Genomic DNA, 18,103 nt, shown 5'->3' with positions numbered 1-18,103 from the left:
CTTTTGGCAGAAAAGTGGGGGTTTGAGCACTTTGATGGGCGTAATCCCTGCTGATGGGTAGTGGAGGGCATGGAAGATGATCTGAGCCCTGGGAAAGGGCCATATCCCTGAAGCATCCCAATCACACTGATCACATCTCTTTTTTCTGTCCCAGACAGTCATTTATATTAATGTACTTGAGAGCAGCAATTAAAGAGTGAGTAATTAAGAACTCAGGAAGTCCCAGGTAGTGGTTTAACCTCATTAAGCATCCTGCTTGTAATCACGCTGCAGTTAATTGCCCTGCAATCACCAGGCAGTTTTTGGGGACGGGATGCAGGCAATGGGGGTGAGCCCACGTGGGCAGCAGGACCAGGTGGGATCAGCCCCCAAGGACATTCCCTAAAGGCCTGGAGTGGCCAGGCATGGCCTTGTCTTGTCCTGCCACGGGGAAACTGAGGCACAAAGGGGGCACAAGGACTGGCTCAGTGTCCTGGGAGTGATGGAGGCTGTGAGGAGCATCCCAAATATGTCCATAGGGATTTTCCTGTTGGATGTCAGCTCGACCCTGTGGCTCTCCTTGTGCAGCAGCCAGGCACCAGTCTGCAATTAGAGGCAACTGAAAACACCTGCAGGTCTTTTCCAAAGCACCAAGCGAAGGACACGGGTGGTTTCCCACCTCCTTTGCCAGCTTTATTCCCACCAAATCCTCCAAAAACCTATAATCACCGAGTCCCTCCCTTGAGCTGTGTGCTGTTGCTTTGGCAGCGATGGGAGCAAGACCCCTGAGCCAGAGCCCCTGCCAGTGACACCCCCAGAGCACAGCCATGCTCTTGGTGACCCCAAATGTCCCCTGTGACCCCGCACACAGGTCCTGCCCCACAGCAGCACCTCCAGCCCAAGCCAGTGTTAAATATGGAAAAGATCCAGCAATGCAGGGGGGTTCACGGAGGAGAGACTCCACAGCTCCACTTCCAGCGAGACCCCTTCTCAAAAATGCTCCATCCCATGCAGAGCAGGCTGGGCAGTCCCCAGGCCTCTGGGATTTCGGGAAGCGTATGTAAAACCCCCCCAGGCTCCTCTCCCAAAACTCCTAGAGGTGATGGAGCAGCCAGGTACCGCTGCAGCCGACAGGGAGCCAAGCCACGTCCCTGCCCGGATCGCCGATCCCGCCTTTCCCCAGGGATCAGCGGCCGGGCAGGGATGCGGACCCGGCGCTCCCGCTCCGGCCGTGGCCGCGCTCCAGCCGGGAGGGGCATGCCGGCCTTCCTGCGTATAATTTTAAGGAGCTCAGGGCCTCCCGTAATCAGGAGCAGATGGCCGGCATCGGGCAACTTCAAAATCTGCCGTGACGTCAGGGATGTGCACATACACGGACACACACAGGCACAAGAACGGGAAAGAAACGGACGCGGTGAAACCTGCTCAAAGACCCCAGCAGCTGTGATTTGTTCGTTTGTTCTTTCTTCTCTCTCTCTCTCTCTCTCCACTGCTCACCAAAGGGAGAGGAAATCCACTTAAATGTGCGAGCTGGGGAGGAGAGAGTGGATTTTTGGCAGTAAAGCTGTTTGGGGGACCGCATGGCACGTGGCAGGTTACCTCCGTGTGGAGCAGGAAGAAGAGAGCTCCTTTCCCTCCCTTTACCAGGATTTTTAGGGCTCTTTAGATGAAGAGACGCCCTGTAAGTGCTGCTGAGAGAGTGAGGTGGCACGTGCCCAGTGGGGTGACACGGTGCCATCCCCGGGATGCCACAGCTCTGCCAGTGTCGATGCTGGCACTGGTGTGTGCAGGGGCCGTGCACAGGGGAGGGATGTTTTCTCCTTTGGTGTGTTAGAAAATGAGGAGGTTTTTTCTCCCCCAGGGGTGATTTTGAAGCATCACTGATTTCCTGGAACCCACAAGGTTCACTGGAATGGGCAGCCATCAACCCCATGCTTCCCCCTGGACTGGGAATTCTGATCCAGACAGCCCAACCCGGCTCAGGTGCTCTGCCCTCCTGCATTCCTTCACTGCCTCAGGTGTCCTTCCTAAGCTGCTCCGTGGCAGTGGGAGGGGATGGGCTCTGAGCTGTTCTCAGGGGGGCTGGGTCCTGGCAGGCCCTGTGTGGCACAGGAAAGGGTTAATCCCATGGCCAGTGCTGAACAGCTGAAAACTGGGCCCAGTTACATCCAGTTGGAGGGATATAAGGAGCAGCTGGGAGGTGGCTGGGGGTGGGTTTGGGTGGCAGCTGGTGCCTGGTTTGATCCTGCAAATCTGGGAGGTGCTGAGCTTGAGCAGCCCTGGCCAATGTCACTGTGAGCCCCTCACTGATCCCTTCTTAAATTAAATAAAATAGACTATTTCTGTTGGGAGGGAACTACAGCAATAATCTAGTCTAACTGCCTGGCCAATTCAGGCTTGGCCAAAAGTTAATCCCCCTCCAAAACCAGGGCAATCACCCCAAAAGTGGCCCCAACAGGCACAGCCCTGCTCAAACCCACATCTCACAGCACGGAGGTGTCAAGGGAATGAGGGAGTATCAGGGTCAGGGATGGGAGCAGCACATTCCCTTAAGCCTGGCCCAAAGACAGGGCATTCCCCCAGGATCTGGGCTCTGTGCAGCTGTGATTTGGGGTACCCCCAGCTCTGTGGAGAGGCTGCAGCTGGGAGAGCTGTGGCACTCTCTGCCCTGACTCAGTTTCCCTGTGGTGAGCCAGCCTGGGCTCTGCTGAAGGCTGAGCCTCCTCATCCTTCTTCCCAAACACCAGGCCCTGCTGTAGCACCAGGGGCTGAGCCAGCCCCAGGAGGCACCTCAGGCCTGCCCTTGCTCCTCAATCCACTGTCCCCATCCATCTCCCCTTCAGCTGTTCAGCTAATCTGTCTCCATCCATCTAATTTTATCCAGCCACCAAACGATCTCTTGGAGGAGCCCTGGGGGGATTCACAACCTGCCTGTGCTCTGTGGCCACCAGCATGAGGGTGCCTGTGCCCATCTGGGGGGTGAAACCCGGCCTGAGGGCTGCAGACAGGGCTTGGCAGGTGGGGTAGGACATGGATGCTGGTTTGGAGGGTCCCACAGCCAACGTGGTGGGCTTGTATTCCCTAAATTTCTGTCAGTGTCCTCTGAAATAACCCCAAAAAACCCCAATACCTAAAAGTCCCCCAAATAACCCCAAACAAATCCAAATAACCCCCCAAAAAACAAAAAAAAAACAAAACCCAAATTAAACCCAAAAAACCCCAACTGATTTGAAGTACACCTAAAAAAACCCATATACACCAACATAAACCCCATGAACCCCAAATAATTCCAAATAAGCCCAAATAAGCCTGGGGGCTGCAGACAGGGCTTGGCAGGTGGGGTAGGACATGGATGCTGGTTTGGAGGGTCCCACAGCCAACGTGGTGGGTTTGTATTCCCCAAATTTCTGGTTTGATCTTCCAGCACCCAGGTCCCCCAAGCTGAGTGAGTGAGTGCCTGGAGGTTTGTGCTTTCTGACCCACCGTGTCTTCTGACCTTGATAAAAGCCAACACTTAATAACATTAAAAATGTCATTGCTGGGGGCCCTCCCTCCCTGTCCCCTTATCCCCTGCAGGCAGCAGTGGTTAATGCATTTGTCATCAGCATTGTCATCAGTATCATCAGTATTAAACTAATCAACAGGACACGGGGGTTTCCAGAGCCGGACACAAGCCAGCATTGTTATGAATATTAAAAAAGAGAGCTATTAATCTGTGCCTGGAGCTCTTCCCCAGGCCAGGAGATTTAATCTGCAGGGTCTCATGGCAGAGTGGCTAAAGCTATAGTGGGATTATATAAAGGAGCAGAGGAGAGGGGCTGGGAAGGGCACGGAGGGGACGGGAATGGGAGCAGAGCTGTGCTCTGGGGCCAGAGAGGAGCCTGGAGGACCAAGCTGTGCTCCCATCCTGGGATAAATCCCTGTCGGGGCTGGGTGGAACTTCAAAGGGAAGTGCAGATTGCTGGGAGGCCCTAAAGCAAATCCCTGAGGCGGGGATGGAAAAAAATGGAGAGAGAGTCTGAGCTAGTGGGAGATTGGTCACTCCTGGGAGCCGGGTGAGCCCCTGCAGGTCTGCATCCCCTGCACAGAGAGGGAATGGGCAACACTCAGGCTCTGCCCTGGCCCCTCTCCCCACACCCAGACAGGGCATCAGGAGACTGAAACCTGCCAGGGCACCAAGACAGCAAAAATGACCTTATTAAGTAACATCAGCGGGACAGAGGTTCCCCTGTGCAGGGATTTGTGTGCTTACAGGCCTTGCTGGCTGGAAGCAGCAGCGGGGAAGGAAAATCAGGAGTGTCGGCTGGCTGAGGGTACCCACCAAAATGTTGCCACTAGAAAGATCCAAGCCTAGCAGGGTGCTTTTGGTGCAGGTGGAAGGATGCTCTGGTCCCCAGGAGCCAAAAGGGGTCCTGGATCAAGCCAGTGGGTTGGCAAAATGCATCTTAACTCTGCCAAGGCAGGGATCTCAGGAAAAAGGAAAGAAAAAAAAAAAAAGCCTGCTCCAGGCAGCATTCTTGGAGGTGCTGGGGATGATCTGGGCCTGTCCTTTTGTTCATAGGACATCAGGTCCAAGCAAAAAGCATCTGTGGGGATGAAAAATGTCTCTTCCAGTTCTCTGCCTGGTCACACTGGCCCTGGGGCGCAGCCAGGGCAATGGGGGCGCCTGGAGCTGCAGCACAGCCGTGCCAAGGATGGCAGAACTGGCTCTGCAGTGCAGGATCTCTGGGACCAGAGCTTTTGCCATTGTGAGGAGGGATGTTTATAAGTTCCCATCTGGAGCTGGGCTCTGCTGTCCATCCCTTTCCCGAGGTCACAGACTGACCCTTAAAGCAAACAGCAAGCAGCAAACAGCCCTAGCTTGGCATAAACCCCATGGGTTTGTACAAGCCAAGAGCTCAACTTGGGGTTGGGGTTTGGCAGCTGGCTGTGCCTTCCTACTCCTCCAACACCCAAGAAGTCCCCTTAGTGCTGCCTTGACCCCACCATGGGGCAGCAGCAGAGGCTCCCTGGGGCTGCCAGCACCCTGACAGTGCCAGGATGCAGCAGCTGCTGGTGGGATTTGCCCTCCTGCTCCCAGTGCACCCGTTGGGCACGTCAGATGTTGCTGTTTACAAAGCTGCATGGAGAAACCCTGCTTGGATCATCCCCCTGCCTCAGCCAGGCCTCCAGGCAGCAGCTGCTGGAGAGGGGCAGTGCCAGGGGTGTGCCTTGGGCTGGGGACAGAGGGGACGTGTCCCATGAGTGCTCCTGCTCCCTTTGGGTGTGGTGGCACTTCCCAAGCCATGCCTGCCTGGCTGCGTGCTCAGGCCCCCCATTGCTGTTGGGGGGATATGCTGAGAGGCACAGGGCACCCCAATCACTCTCTGACCCTCCCAGGGGAAAACCCTGGCCTCTGCACCAGCGTTATGAGTTTGCTGGCCTGATCCCAGTCCCTAATCCCAGTTCCATGGGGACTGACACGAACTGCTGCTGGAGGGGACAAGCTGTGGGCTCTGCCCAGCAAAGGACAGGGTGGAGGGGCTGGGGCTGCCCCACCAGCTGCTCCAGCTGTCACAGCCACATCTCCCCTTTCATATTCATCAGCATCGCATTCACGCAGATTAAGCAGAGCGAGTGCCACCAGCTGCTGCTGCTCAGGCCACGCTGGCACCGTGGCACTCAGCACCTGTGGCCACCTCCTGCTCTGGGGACCCCGTGAGCCCTGGCCAGTGGCTTCACTGCAAAGCACATCCCCAAAAAACCAACCCTGGATGCTGCTCAGCTCCTTGGTGTCATCCTCAGGGGATGCTGGAGGATTTGAGCTCGCCCTGGCCACAGTGGACAGTGTGTCTGCAGGGCTGGGGGCCATGGCTGCTCCTTGCTGTGGCAGAGCTGATCCCGTGCTGACCCCCCTGTCTGGGCCAGCTCCAGCTGTGTAGCATCTTGTAAGGAAATTAACTTTTCACTGATCTCCCAGCTTTGAGCTGGGGATTAGAGCCCACACGCGCTGCGAACGGGCTCTTCCCTCTTTCCAAGGCCTTTTTGGGGCTGGGATGGCAGGGAGGGACAACTGCCCTGCCTGGGCTGGGCCCACCTTCCCCCACAGGAAGGTTCTTGGTTCCATTTTGGAGCTGGGCTCACTGCTGGCACCCCTGGCTCGTTTGTCTCTGTTTATAATTATAATCAGGTGATGACAGCGTGGACATCCAGGTGGGGACCGAGCAGCCAGGCTGTCCCCAGGGACAGGCACCCCCCATCACTCAGCATCCTGCCTGACCCCAGACACCCTTGGGTGGCCCCTTCCTACCTGCCTCCCTCCATCCCAGCCTGACCCTGCTCTGGTGTCTCCAACGGGCAGAATTTGGGTTTAATATTGCCTCTGTCAGCCAGAAAAGCGAGGAAACAACCCCGCGAGCTGCAGAGCCGGGAGTACCGCAGTAATAAACAGCAGGTCGAGGCTGGAGATTGGTGCTGCTGGTATGAAAAAGAGGACAGGCAGGTTCGGAGCTCCGCTGGCTAATTAAGCAGCAGCTCCCTATAATGCAAAAGCCTTTTCTTCGCCGATAAGACCCATTTATAATGGGCCGAGCGGTCGCAGGCTGAGTGCTGGGGGGAAACAATTGGAAAGCATGCTGCTGGTGGGGCTGGGTTTTAAAAATAGACATGAAGGGTTTGCTTCTGGGCTTTTTTTATTCCCCCCCCCCTCTTTTTTAATAAAAAAGAGCAGAAAGCAGCTCAGAGCTGCAATGAGAGCTCCCCATGGCCTAGAGGAAGAGCAGGGCTCTGAGGACAGCACCGAGCATCCCGTGAGCCCAGCAGGAATGCTTCAAAGCAGGGAGCACGGTGATGCATCAGGCTCACAAGCCAAGTAGTCCCCAGGGACGTAATGGGAAACTATCCTGAGGGAGGGAGGGAGGGAGGGAGGGAGGGAGGGAGGGAGGGAGGGAGGGAGGGAGGGAGGGAGGGAGGAAATGGACCAGGGCTGCACATGCTGTCCTTGCCACAGCCAGTGCACAGCCACTGGCACTGGATGGGAGCAGGGGGACAGCGTGTGCCACTTCTCTGAGTGTCTCCTGCACTGTGCTGGGCTCCAGCCAGGCCCTGCAGCTGCTGAAGGGGGGGACTTGCACCCAGACCTGGCACCACTCATGGCCCCTCTCCACCCAGGAGTGCCCCACAGGAAGAGCCTCGACCGAGTGGCCGGATCCTGCCGCCACAGAGGGTCAGATCCTGCCGGGATAACGCCAGGATAACACGCAGAGGTGCTGCCAGTGAATAACTCTGATACCACCTGGATGCCAGCCCGGGAGATGATAGGGTCTGGGAGGGAGGCCAGGACACCCGGGTGCCAGCCCCCAAGATAGGGTGCTGGGCTGGGAGCCAGGGTTCCTGCCTGCTCCTTCCTTTTGCTTCCAGTGGTTCTCCTCTAACTGGCTGTCTGGGAGCTGCCAGCAGATTGGGGTGCAGCCCTGTGCTCAGGCCAACTCCCAGCAATACAACCTGAAGCAATGGGAAAGCTCCATAGGTTAAAAAAAGGAAACACTTCATATTTTTAACCTCCTGTGAGCACTGGACCTACATTCCCCTGCCCCTGGGAGCCCTGGCCACTGCTGTTTTGCAGCATCAAGCACTAAATATTTATTTAACTTCCTGCCGTATTAGAACTAATCACTCGTATTTTCCATCAAAGCTTCATTTTCATCTTAACGTAATTCCATCTGTGCACGCACAGCCGCATCCTGCTCACTGGAAAGGCAGCTCTGAGGCTGTTGGTTGCACCCACTCTCAGCAGAGATGGGGGTTCTGTCTCATTTCATCTCAGAGCACAGACTGGGAGCCCTGTGTCCAAGCCTGGCTTCTCCATGGATTCTCATTCCTGTCGCAGGGATCCCACAAGCAATGACGTAGCTTGTCCCAGGAGCAACGAGCCACCCCCAAGGGCTCACAAATGACCCGATTCCCAAATAATCTGGCAACATCCTCTATTGCTCAAGGTCCCAGTGTGCTCCATGACAGCAGAGATGCCTCCATCCCTCAAGGAGCCACCATGGGTTTGTTCCCAGCACAGCCCTGAGCCTGGGTGCAATCCTGCTGTGTGTCCCACCGCCGGCTTCCCACCACCCGCCGCCGGCCCGCCCCACAGAGTGGCTCTTACTGTCTTTGCGGTAGTAGAGGATCTCCAGCTTGCACTCCTCGGAGCCCAGCAGGGCCTGGGTGAGCTGGGCAATGGAGCTCTTGGTGGTGTCGGGGCCCGTGAGGAAGTCGCAGGTGCAGGGCTGCTGCATCACCTCCACGCGTGAGTAGCCGAACATCTCGCAGAAGCCGTCGTTGCAGTAGATGATGGCGCAGTTCTCCATCTGGGCGTTGGCAATGAGGAACTTGCGGTCTGCAGGGAGGCAGGAGAGGCAGCACGAGGCTTAGAGGGGTGGTGGGGACCCACTGGGGTGTGGGGGGCGAGCTTGGGATTTTTGATGTCATCCTCTGTGGGGCTCGTGCAGAGACGGGTGACACTGGTGACAGTGGGGGGACAGCGGCTGACCTCAGCCCACGCAATCCCAGGACTGCTCCGCTCTTCAGAGAGAAGTGTCCCCAATTCAATGTGAATTTGTGACTGTGGGACAGGGGGAACCCAAAGGGGGGTTCTCAGTGGAGCCAGTTTTGCTGGGATTGGCCAATCCCTGCAGCCTTGACATTTCACCACAGGCGTGTGGGGACTCCCCGCTGTCTAATGGGCAATCTGTCCCTGACCGGCACTGCAGGCAGAGGGGAGAGCTGCAGCCTCTGTCCCTTCCCAGGAGCTTATCAGGGACCTGAGTTATCTCAGAGACTTTCCACCCTTGCTCAGATTTGACTGAAGTCAGGCAAGGGGCAAGAGGAGGAGTGAGTGTAAGGCTTGGCTTCATGGGAAGCAGGGGTGAAACCCATCACATTAATGATTCTCCTAATGTTTTATAGGATAATTGTGCCTTTGGGCTGAAGGTGAAATCCAGACTCTGCTGGGCTTTGTGGCCCCGTGCTCAAAAAGTAAAGTGCTTAAGGGAAGGAAAAGGGAAACTGAGGCAGAGAGTGGTGCTGCCCCATTCCCTCCTGGTGCTGCAGCCACCCAGGCTGGGCTGGGGCCAGACTTGTTGCCTTGCCAGGGCGTGTGGCAGTGCTGCACAACCCACGTCATCCAGCCACATGGAGCCACTTCCATCCTTATCTTGGGGTGAACTCTGATTTGGTTTGATTTTGTGGGTTTTTTTAAGGATATCGGGGAGTGCTGGGCTCTGGGACAGGTTTGCTGGGATGTGACAGGGGGCTGGATGCCCATGTGGTGAATGCCCCTCAGCACGTCCCCCTCAGCACCATCTCCCTCAGCATTTGGCATCAGCTCCGGGCTGGAGCTGAAGGCAAGTCTGAGCAGAGGGTCCATTTGGAGGCTGCCTCCCAGCCCAGACCCCAATTAATCTCCTGGATTACCCAGGAATGGCATCTGCAGCTTGCGTGCTCCAGAACCCTGCTGCACTCCAGCCTCATGGGCAATTTCACCCAAATGCAAGAGAAACCTCTGCACAGCTGTGGCACCGAGTGCTGGGACCTGGTGGGGTGGGGGGACCCCTCCCAGGCACATCAGAGCTGTCCCCAATGGCACCTGCGGGGTCCCAGCTCCGCAGGATTCTTCCCAGTAAAACCAGTGTTCCCAGGGATGCTGCACAAGTCTCCTGCCTCATTCCACCCTCTGGCAGCCCCTTGGTAGCCCTTTCTGGGGGACTCCCACTCTGGCACCCTTCCCTTTCCCACACAGGGCTGGTGCTGGTGCCGATGCTGCAAACAGCACAAACCACCACAGACAAACGTTTCCCAGTTCCTTCTTCCCGATCCTTCTACATCCAAATTGCTTTGCCAGCACTAGGAGGGGACCTCCTCCCAAAGCCCTGCTCCTGGGGCACACTCCCCACCTGTGATGAGCAGTGTCCCCATCCTGTGTCAGCTCCACGGACTGGATCCAGGCTGGATCCTGGCTGGGCTGGCGCAGGACAGGATTTACAGGGCTGGCAGGGCGCCGGAGCAAGCTGTGCTGAGCACAGGGATGTGACCACGACCAGGATGGGAAGGAGCTGCAGAGCCAGGTCTCCTTGGGGGTTTTTTCACCCCCAATTTGTTTTCTGTCCTGCTCTCACCTGCAGATTTCCCCTTGGCCCCACAGTACAGGGCTCTGCACCAGCCCTGGCAGGGAAGAGCTGGGCCCCTCTGGCTGCAACGGGGACTCACCAGGAGCAGCTGCACCCAAGGGAGCTGCGGTGCTGGGGGTGAGGGCAGCACCCACAGGCACAGAAGAACTCATTGCCTGTAGCAAAGATGTATTAGGTGTGCTGGTTTGCTGTCTCCCAACACCTGTCACAGCACGAAACTGCCGCGGGGGAGCGTGGGGCGATGTTTGGGCAGAACGCAGCTGGTGCCCGACATGGCTGGCAGGGAGCGGGCAGGGAGCGGGCAGGGAGCGGGGTCTGGCTGTGTTCTCCTGTCACGCCTCACCGCGTGGCCCCGCTGCTCCCCAGCCGCCGCTTCCCAGGGGGAACTGATAGGAACCAGGGACAGTTTTTCTCACTTTCCATCCCCAGGGTCACGTCAGTCACTGCCAGGCCAGGCAGCGCAGAGCCTGCAGGGATGGCAGCGCCAAGGAATTTGCCCACTCGGGAAACTTGGACACCCACAAAAAACCCCCCCACAGTGAGCCGGGGCAGTGAGGGGTGCACAGCCCCGGCACCCCACAGCAGCCCCCCGAGCTCAGTTTTTGGGGGACCCCGGTGCCCTGGTTCCCTCCCGTCATCCCCAGCATTGTAGGGGGGACCCAGCCCCGTTGGGGCGCCCAGAGAGTGGGAGCGGAACCCCCGCGCCCCCACCCAGCCACACGCAAACCCCAGCGCTCCCCTATGCGCACGGACTTTTCGCTATATTTGACACGAAACCAGCCCCAAAATTCATATAAAGGGATTACTCGGAGCAACAGCAAATGGCAACGTTTCACCAGGGACGGCGGCCGCCGAGAGCGCAGAGTTGAAGGCAAACAGGCGGCGAGCCCGGCTGCGCTGGGGTACACCGTGTCCCCCCGTCCAGCCCGCCGGGACCCCCTCCCCGCCAGCCCGGGCACCACGTCCCAGCCCGGGGACCGGGGGGTCGCGGTGTCCCCGGCCCCCGGGGAAACACTGAGGCCGGGGTGGCTCGTACCCCGGTGTCGCCCTATCTATAAATACCCGCGGGGACACTGCCGGGCTGTCGCCCACCCCCCTCTCCCCCCTCGGGAGGTCACAGGGGCGCCTCCGTGCCCCCGGGGACACCCTCCCGCCTTCCCCCCTCCTCTCCCCGCTGCGCTCCGAAGTTGGGGGGCCGCCCCGGCCGCGGGGGAGCGGAGCGGGACCGGAGGGTGCGGTACTCACTTTGTCCTTCAAATTTGCGAATGATGGTGTCCAGGTAGGTGTTTTGGGGGGCCACATGGCCCCGGCGCACCGGCATCGCTCCGCTGCGCTCCGCGCGCCCCGGGAGCGGCGGAACTTGCCGCGGGCGCGGCGGGGAGCGCGGCCCGGCCCCGGAGCGGCGCGGCACGGCACGGCGCGGCCCCGCTCCGCCTCACCCCAGGGCTGACCGAGCTCTGGAGCCCAGCCGGCCCGGGGCTCCCATGCTCCCGGTGGCCGGAAGGGGGAACCCCTCCGCCCGCCCTGCCGCGCCCGGCCCCGGGCGGGGGCGGCCGGGGAAGATGAGGATGGGAGGGGGAAGCGGGGGAGAGAGGGGGGAGGACCCGCTCGAAAGAGGGAGAAAATAATAGAATAAAATAATAAAGAGTAGAAATCCCCAAAGTGCTTAGTCACCGCTGCCCCGGCCGGCCGGAGGCTCCGGGGGAGCCGTCAGCAGCAACAGCTGCCGGCCGGGCAGCGCGCACCCCCCGGCGGCCCCCGGGGCTCCCCCGGACCCCCCGGCATCCCGCGGCACCGCAGCCGCACGGCCCCGGCCGGCAGCGGCCCCCAGGGCGGGGGGGGCTCCGGGGCGGGGCGCGGGGCGGGCCGGGGGCGCAGGGGGGTGCTGGGGGTGCGGGGGTGGGGGGCCTGGAGGGGCTGGGGCAGGGCGTGCGGACAGGTGAGAGAGGCTTTGGGGATGGTTTGGGGGTGGAGGGAGAATCCCTGTGGGGCGTGGAGGGGTGGGGATGGGGTCCTCGGGGTGCTGGCAGAGGATGTCCTGGAGGGAGCGGGGTGTTGGAGCTGGAGGTTGTGCTGGGGATGGGGGGATTTGGTGGGAGTGCAACTGAAAGGTGCTGGGGCGCTGGAGGAAGGGGCGGTGAAGGAAGGGGTGCTGGAGAGGGGTGCTGGAGGAGGAGGAGGAGGAGGAGGAGGCACCGGGAGCGCCGGGAGCTGACGGGTGGGGATGGTGAAGGAGGATGGTGGAGGAGGGAGCGATGAAGAGCGCTGGGGTGCTGGGGTGGCAGAGGAGGGGGTGCCGGGGTGCAGGGGGTGGTGCCGGTGGTGCTGAGGTGCAGGGGGTGGTGCGGGGGCGGAGGAGGAGATGCAGAGCCGCAGAGGCAGCAGAGGGGGTGCTGCTGGGTGCAGGGGTTGGAGGGGGCAGCGTCTGGGGGTGCAGGGGGGCAGGAGCAGAGGACAGGGCGCCGAGGAGGGGGCGCAGCCCGAGTAGGGAGTGTCGGAGAGTGGGAATGGGGTGCAAGGGAAGGGGAGCGGGGGGGCTTTGTCGGGATGTGGGGAATGCCGGGGGATGCCGGTGGGGAGGTCAGGGTGCTCCCAGAGGTTTCCGAGGAGGAGGTCAGGGTGCTCCTGGGGTGCCGGGGGTGTCGGCCCCGCACCTGGCGCTGTCCAGCCGAGGTGGTGCTGAAGGGGCGGGTGGGAGGGGGGACCGGCTGCTTCTTTTGGGGGCGGGGGGCTTGGCACGGGACGGCCCCGCCTGGCACAGGGCTCTGCGGGCACGGGAAATCCTTGAGGAACACGGAGTGTTCTGAGAGTCCTGAGAACTCTGAAGGACATGGAGAGTCCAGAGTGTTCTGGGAGCTCTGGTGGGCATGGAGAATACAGGAGGTTCCAGGGTTCTGGGGTCACAGAAAGCCCCATGGGCTCTGTAGAGCATGGGAGCCCTGCTGGTTCCCCAGGTCTCTGTGGGACATCGGGGTCCCACGGTGATGCTGCACTGCTAGAGCAGATGTTCAGACCTAGACCCAATTCAGTTCTTCCCCTGCCCACCTCAGGGGTGGAGGTCAAGGGGGACCAGCTCCGTTTCCTTCCTGAGAAATCCACTCTGGCTGACCCTCTTCTCCTGTGTCCACTGCTAAGGACAGTGTCCACTGAGGGGCTTTCTATTATTATTTTGTTATGCATGATTTTTCAGGCATGAAATTGCTCTAAGAGGATTATGGTCCATTATCATCAACAGAAGTGTTTTGCTGGGATTTTCAATTAATATTCCAGGGCACCTCAGGGATGTCCATGTGGACCAGGCCATGCCAGTGGGGCACTCGACCCACAGCATGGTTTGCCTGGTTTGCCTCCTGTCCCTTGGCCAGCAATGCAAGTGGGTGAGGCAAGTGCCCTTTCAGCCCATTTTGGAGGCTCAGTGCTGTTTTTATCTCCATCTCTCAGAGAAGTCAGCCTTCCCTAACGCAGAAAAACTTGTTCTATTGTTGAAGAGGGTGAAAAACCCATTATCTCCCCCCATCCACTCTGCACACGGCCTCTGCCGTGATTTACTGCGACTCGTGGAGGATGTTTTGCTCTATATTACACAGATGCAGCTTAATAGCATGGGGGAGGGAGAGGGACACAGAGTCCAGACTCCTGCCTTCTCTGTTTTCTTGTTGATATACTGTGTGACTCAAGGGAGACAGCTCTGTGCCGCAATTTCCTTTAGAAAATAGGGACATTGGTCACTTGGCCTGGTAAAACCTCTTTGAGATTCCTGGATGACCAGTTCTGCAGGGGAAAGCAAACCCTTACTACTACAGCTAATATGATAGTAATTATGATTATTAATCACCAGGCAGTCAGGATTTAAGGTTGGCCTCCTGCCCTCCTCTCATCCCATAAATCAGCCCGGGATGTTCATGGACACGTCACGCGGACGAGGATGTGTCTGACAGAAAGGGCACGTGCCAGCCCAGAGCCCTTCTGGGGGGTGCCCAGAGTGGAGGGTGGGGGCACCAGCACAGCTCTGGGCACGGGGCAGGGAACAGCCCCGTCCCTCCAGCCCCTCTGCCAGGGCTGGGCTCTGCAGGGACCCCAGAAAGGCTTGTCCTGCTCCAGCCGTAGCTGTGGGGCCCCTCTGATCCCCCTTTCTCCAAGCAGGGCGTTTGTCCCAGCGCGTGGAAGAGCCTCTCCTGCCAGCCCTGTTCCCCACACAGCCCTTGCATTTGGAGCTGAGTCATGTCATTCTCTTTCAGGTTATTATTGACTAAGCTCCAGGAGCTTCCCAGTGCACCCTTGGCTCTTGCAGTCCCCTCACAGCTCCCCAGGCCCCTCAGTGCATCCCTGTAGGGGCAGGTCACCCATGCAGCTGCCACTCCATGCCCTGCCCTCTTTGGAGCACTTTATGCCCAGACTTCTTTCAATTCCCTGGGTTTTAAGCATATGCTTGCAGTTAATCCTGCGCTTACATTTTATCCCAAATTGGAAAAATTGGGGTCTTTGGGCAAATTCTCCTGCTGTTCAAGTCAGCTGAAGGGCTCCCTCTAATTTAACTGAACAGTAATCCTCTCTCTCCCTGCCCTGCTCTCCTCCTCCTCCTCCCTCACTCAGTTCTACTTCTCCCCCCTCCTCCTCCTCCTTTTTCTCCTCACTGAAGGTTTTTGAGGTTTTACTCCTTTCCCCCTTTTTTTTTTTTTTTTCTTTCCCTTCCTTCCCACACCCTGGGGAATCAGTGGGAAATTACCTGGTTTCCAAGGGCAAAGGAGACCTGGGTGCTTCCCGAGGGTGTCCTCCCCCTCCCTGCTCCTGGGATTTCTGATCTGCGCAGGAAATTTTCACCTGCTCAGGGAGGGGCTGCCCTGGGCAGGCACAGGCACGTTGGGAAAGGAGTGCAGCCTTCCTGGGGTATGGATTTGTGGTGGGAGGTGTGGGATGGAGGGGCCGGGAGCCCACTTGGATGCCAGCATGGCGGCTGCCGGCTGGCACTCGCCAGGAGAAATGTTTGCCAACCGAGACGCGACATTTCTGCCTCTTTCTGCAATTAGAGCCACACTGCAAACACAGCTGGGAAGGGAGAGACGGGGCTCTCGTGGTCCCCAAAGCTGCTTCCAGCCACCAGGACTGTGCCCAGGCGCTCTCAGGTGTCCTTCTGCCTGGCATGGCTCATGCCCCTGCTTTGCCCTTCACCTTTGGAAGATGCTCCACGGATTTGACACGGGATGGAGGAATTTGGGCTGTAAATTTATTTTGCAGGTGGAAGGATGCTCCTTGTTTTGGCTCCTTTCTCTGCCTCACCACTCCAAATCTTGATGTATTTTTTCAGGCTCTCACCTCCACACTGTTTGTTTGTTAAGTATAAAACAAAAACCCAAAACAAGGGTAAAAATGCGCAGCAAAACTGAACTCTCATCAGCCTGGGCCTTCCCAGCCCTGGGAGACTGCGAATCTGGAAAGGACTCGGTGACATTAAACCGAGTCACGGACATTGTTTCTCCTGACAAAGCCACTTCCCACTTGTGAGTGGCAGGAAATGCCACGGAGCCTCTGCTCTGGGCCGTGGCCACTCAGGTCATGGCATCCCCCTGGCACCCTGCCTGTCCTCCCTGCACAGCAGGGGAAACTGAGGCACGGGGCAGGCTCGTGACTCACCTGCCAGGAGGATGGATGGGGCCTGCAGGCTGCAATAACTCGTGATGCTGCAGGGAGGAGCAGGGAAAGGCAGCATGCAGCGGGTCTGCCTGACTGGGAACTCCCCTGGGCACGGGGGAGAGGAGCCTGTGCCAAGTTCCCAGCACTTTTGGTGGGGACAATTCTCTCCCTGTCACCTGGGCTGCCTCAGTGGGACAGTGTCAGCTCAGGGGGGAGCCCCAAAGGGTGGGGACAGTTCCCCACCAGCACTGGGACACGGGCAGAGCCTGCTTTGGGGTCCTGCTGCTGAGGCACCCTGGGGCAGGGCGATGGTGCCCGTGCAGGGCAGGGGCTCTGTGGGGCTGGGGAGGTGGTCAGCACAGCTGGCACCCCTGGGTGCATCCCCTGGGGAGGACGGGACCCCAGTGGGTGCCCAGTGCATCCAGCCACAGGCAGGGTGACACCCCTCCATCAAGGAGGGACATCGGGAGGGTAGAGCTGTCATTTGCCTTGGATCTGGCCCTGTCCCCCTTGGCAGGGAATTCCAGCTGAGCCATGGGGCTGGGAAGAGTCTGTACTTGCTTAGGGGGGAAATATGGGGTCTTCTCCCTCGCCCCCAAATTCACCTTTACTCCCCTCAGCCCTGCTTGAGCAGTGGGAGGGAAGGATGGTGCTGACCAGAGCTCACAGGGGCTGCAGGGATGGAGCTCTCCCAGTCCCTCCTGCAGCTCACTGCATCCCTTCCACAATTCCTGGCCCCTGAGACCCCCCAGGGCCACCTGGCCCCTCTCCCCTGCCCACGGTGGCCCCTTGTGATGGCCCCAGCTGCTGCCAAGCTGTGGCTGTGCATTTCCAGGCGCTCCCTGTCCCCCGGAGGGGAATGTGAGGAACGCAGCCCGTGCACCCTGTCTGCTCCTGCCTGGCCACCCAGGCTAAGAATAGACCTGCCCTGGCCAGGCCCCACCAGCACCACGGGGCCGTGGGGTGTGGGAACCCCAGCCACCTTCCCAAGGGGAAAAATGGACCTGAAAGAAAATGAAAAATGGGTTCCTCTGATTCCCAAAGGGTCCTTGTGCTGGGGAAGGGAGCCCAGAGTGTTTCTTGCTTTGAATTACTGTGATTTTAAAGCAAATCTCCTCTGGAAGATCCATGTACAGGCAGGGGGGTGCAAAGCAGCCCCCCAAGCCTCAGTACCTGCTCCCTCCTGAGCTCCCCTCCAGGAGCTCTGTGAATTAAGGGGGAATCTCCTCCTTTTTTCTGCTTTTACGTTTCTTTTTTCTCCTTAGGGAGTGATTTCGCTGAGCCTCCTAATTTCAGCTGCAAGCATGATGCAGAAGGCAGAAGGCAGCAAAATCTCTCCAGATGTTATCACGACGGGGAAGGGAAATCATCCTTGGTCTAAAGCTATCTTGTAAAACACTGCTGCTGGCTTGGCAGAGCCCTTGGAGCACGAGCTGGCCCTCACTGCCCTCAAAAGTTTCACCCAGGCCCCCCCATCTCAGCCAAGAAGCTCCAGTGGAGCTCAAGGGGGCACCTTCAGCCTCCCCCTGGGCTGCACTGGGCATAACCTTGGGTCCAGCCCCTGCTCCTGGGTGGACTTTGCCCCCGTGTTGAAGATAGCCTGGTGTCCAACCCCATCCCATCTGCTGCGTGGACCTTGGCCCCATGTGGAAGGTTGGCTGGTGTCCAATCCCACCTGCTGCACAGAGCTTGGACCTGTGCTGAAGGAGCCTGTGTCGGCCTCTGTCCTCTGCATGGCTGGTGGGCCTGGGCTGTCTGTGTGCCCCTGGACACAGCTCAGTGCACCCATCATCCACACTCGTGTCCCTGGCAGGGCGAACTCAGCTCCTGTGTGGATTCTCTGATGTCTAGCTAGGGCTGAGTGTATGTTGCACTCCCTGAGTGACAGTGTTCAGTGTGGCTCTATTTATTTTTTCCTTTTTCTTTTTTTCTTTTTAATCCTCTTCTCCAGAAAGCAATTTTCATGAAACTTGCAGGATCTTGATGATCTTGGAGACCTCTTTTCCTCCACTAATGGGGCAGAAAGGAGCCAAGGAGCTCAAAATTACCAGCGAGGAACTGAGCTGGATGGAGCACACCTGCACCAGCCTGCTTTCCCAGGCTGAAAATACTCTTGGCTTCCAGCTCAGCTCTCACCGTGCCAGGTCTGTGCTCCATGAGCAACGCACTGCCGGGAAGGGGGAGAGGAGGGAGCCTGGTGTGCCGGGATGGAAAGCAGATGCCCCGGGATGTGGTGAGGGAAGGACACGGTGTGAGAGCTGCTCTCACTGATCCGTGCTGCCGGGGCTGCCGCTCGGGCTCTGGCACTGGGCAGAGCCATGGAAGGTTGGGGTGCC

At 58.7% G+C, this 18,103-nt stretch overlaps 1 protein-coding gene across 2 annotated transcripts in view; it reads right to left on the bottom strand.

Annotated features, from left to right (window-relative positions):
* Positions 1–11,458, bottom strand: part of KCNH6 (potassium voltage-gated channel subfamily H member 6) — a 32,479-nt gene extending 21,021 nt beyond the window's left edge. For both annotated transcript variants that reach the window (XM_036399007.1, XM_036399008.1), the window contains exons 1-2: positions 11,382–11,458; positions 8,117–8,347 (exon numbers count right to left, since the gene is read on the bottom strand). In XM_036399007.1, the coding sequence (XP_036254900.1) occupies positions 8,117–8,347; positions 11,382–11,457 (307 nt within the window). In that variant the 5' untranslated portion in view covers position 11,458. The remainder of the gene's footprint in view (positions 1–8,116; positions 8,348–11,381) is intronic.
* Between the last annotated feature and the right edge of the window lie 6,645 nt (positions 11,459–18,103).

Source organism: Molothrus ater, chromosome 27 (assembly GCF_012460135.2).
Source record: "Molothrus ater isolate BHLD 08-10-18 breed brown headed cowbird chromosome 27, BPBGC_Mater_1.1, whole genome shotgun sequence".
NCBI lineage: Eukaryota > Metazoa > Chordata > Aves > Passeriformes > Icteridae > Molothrus > Molothrus ater.
The sequence above is the reverse complement of the archived record's forward strand: the minus strand, read 5'-3'. Positions and strand labels throughout refer to the sequence as shown.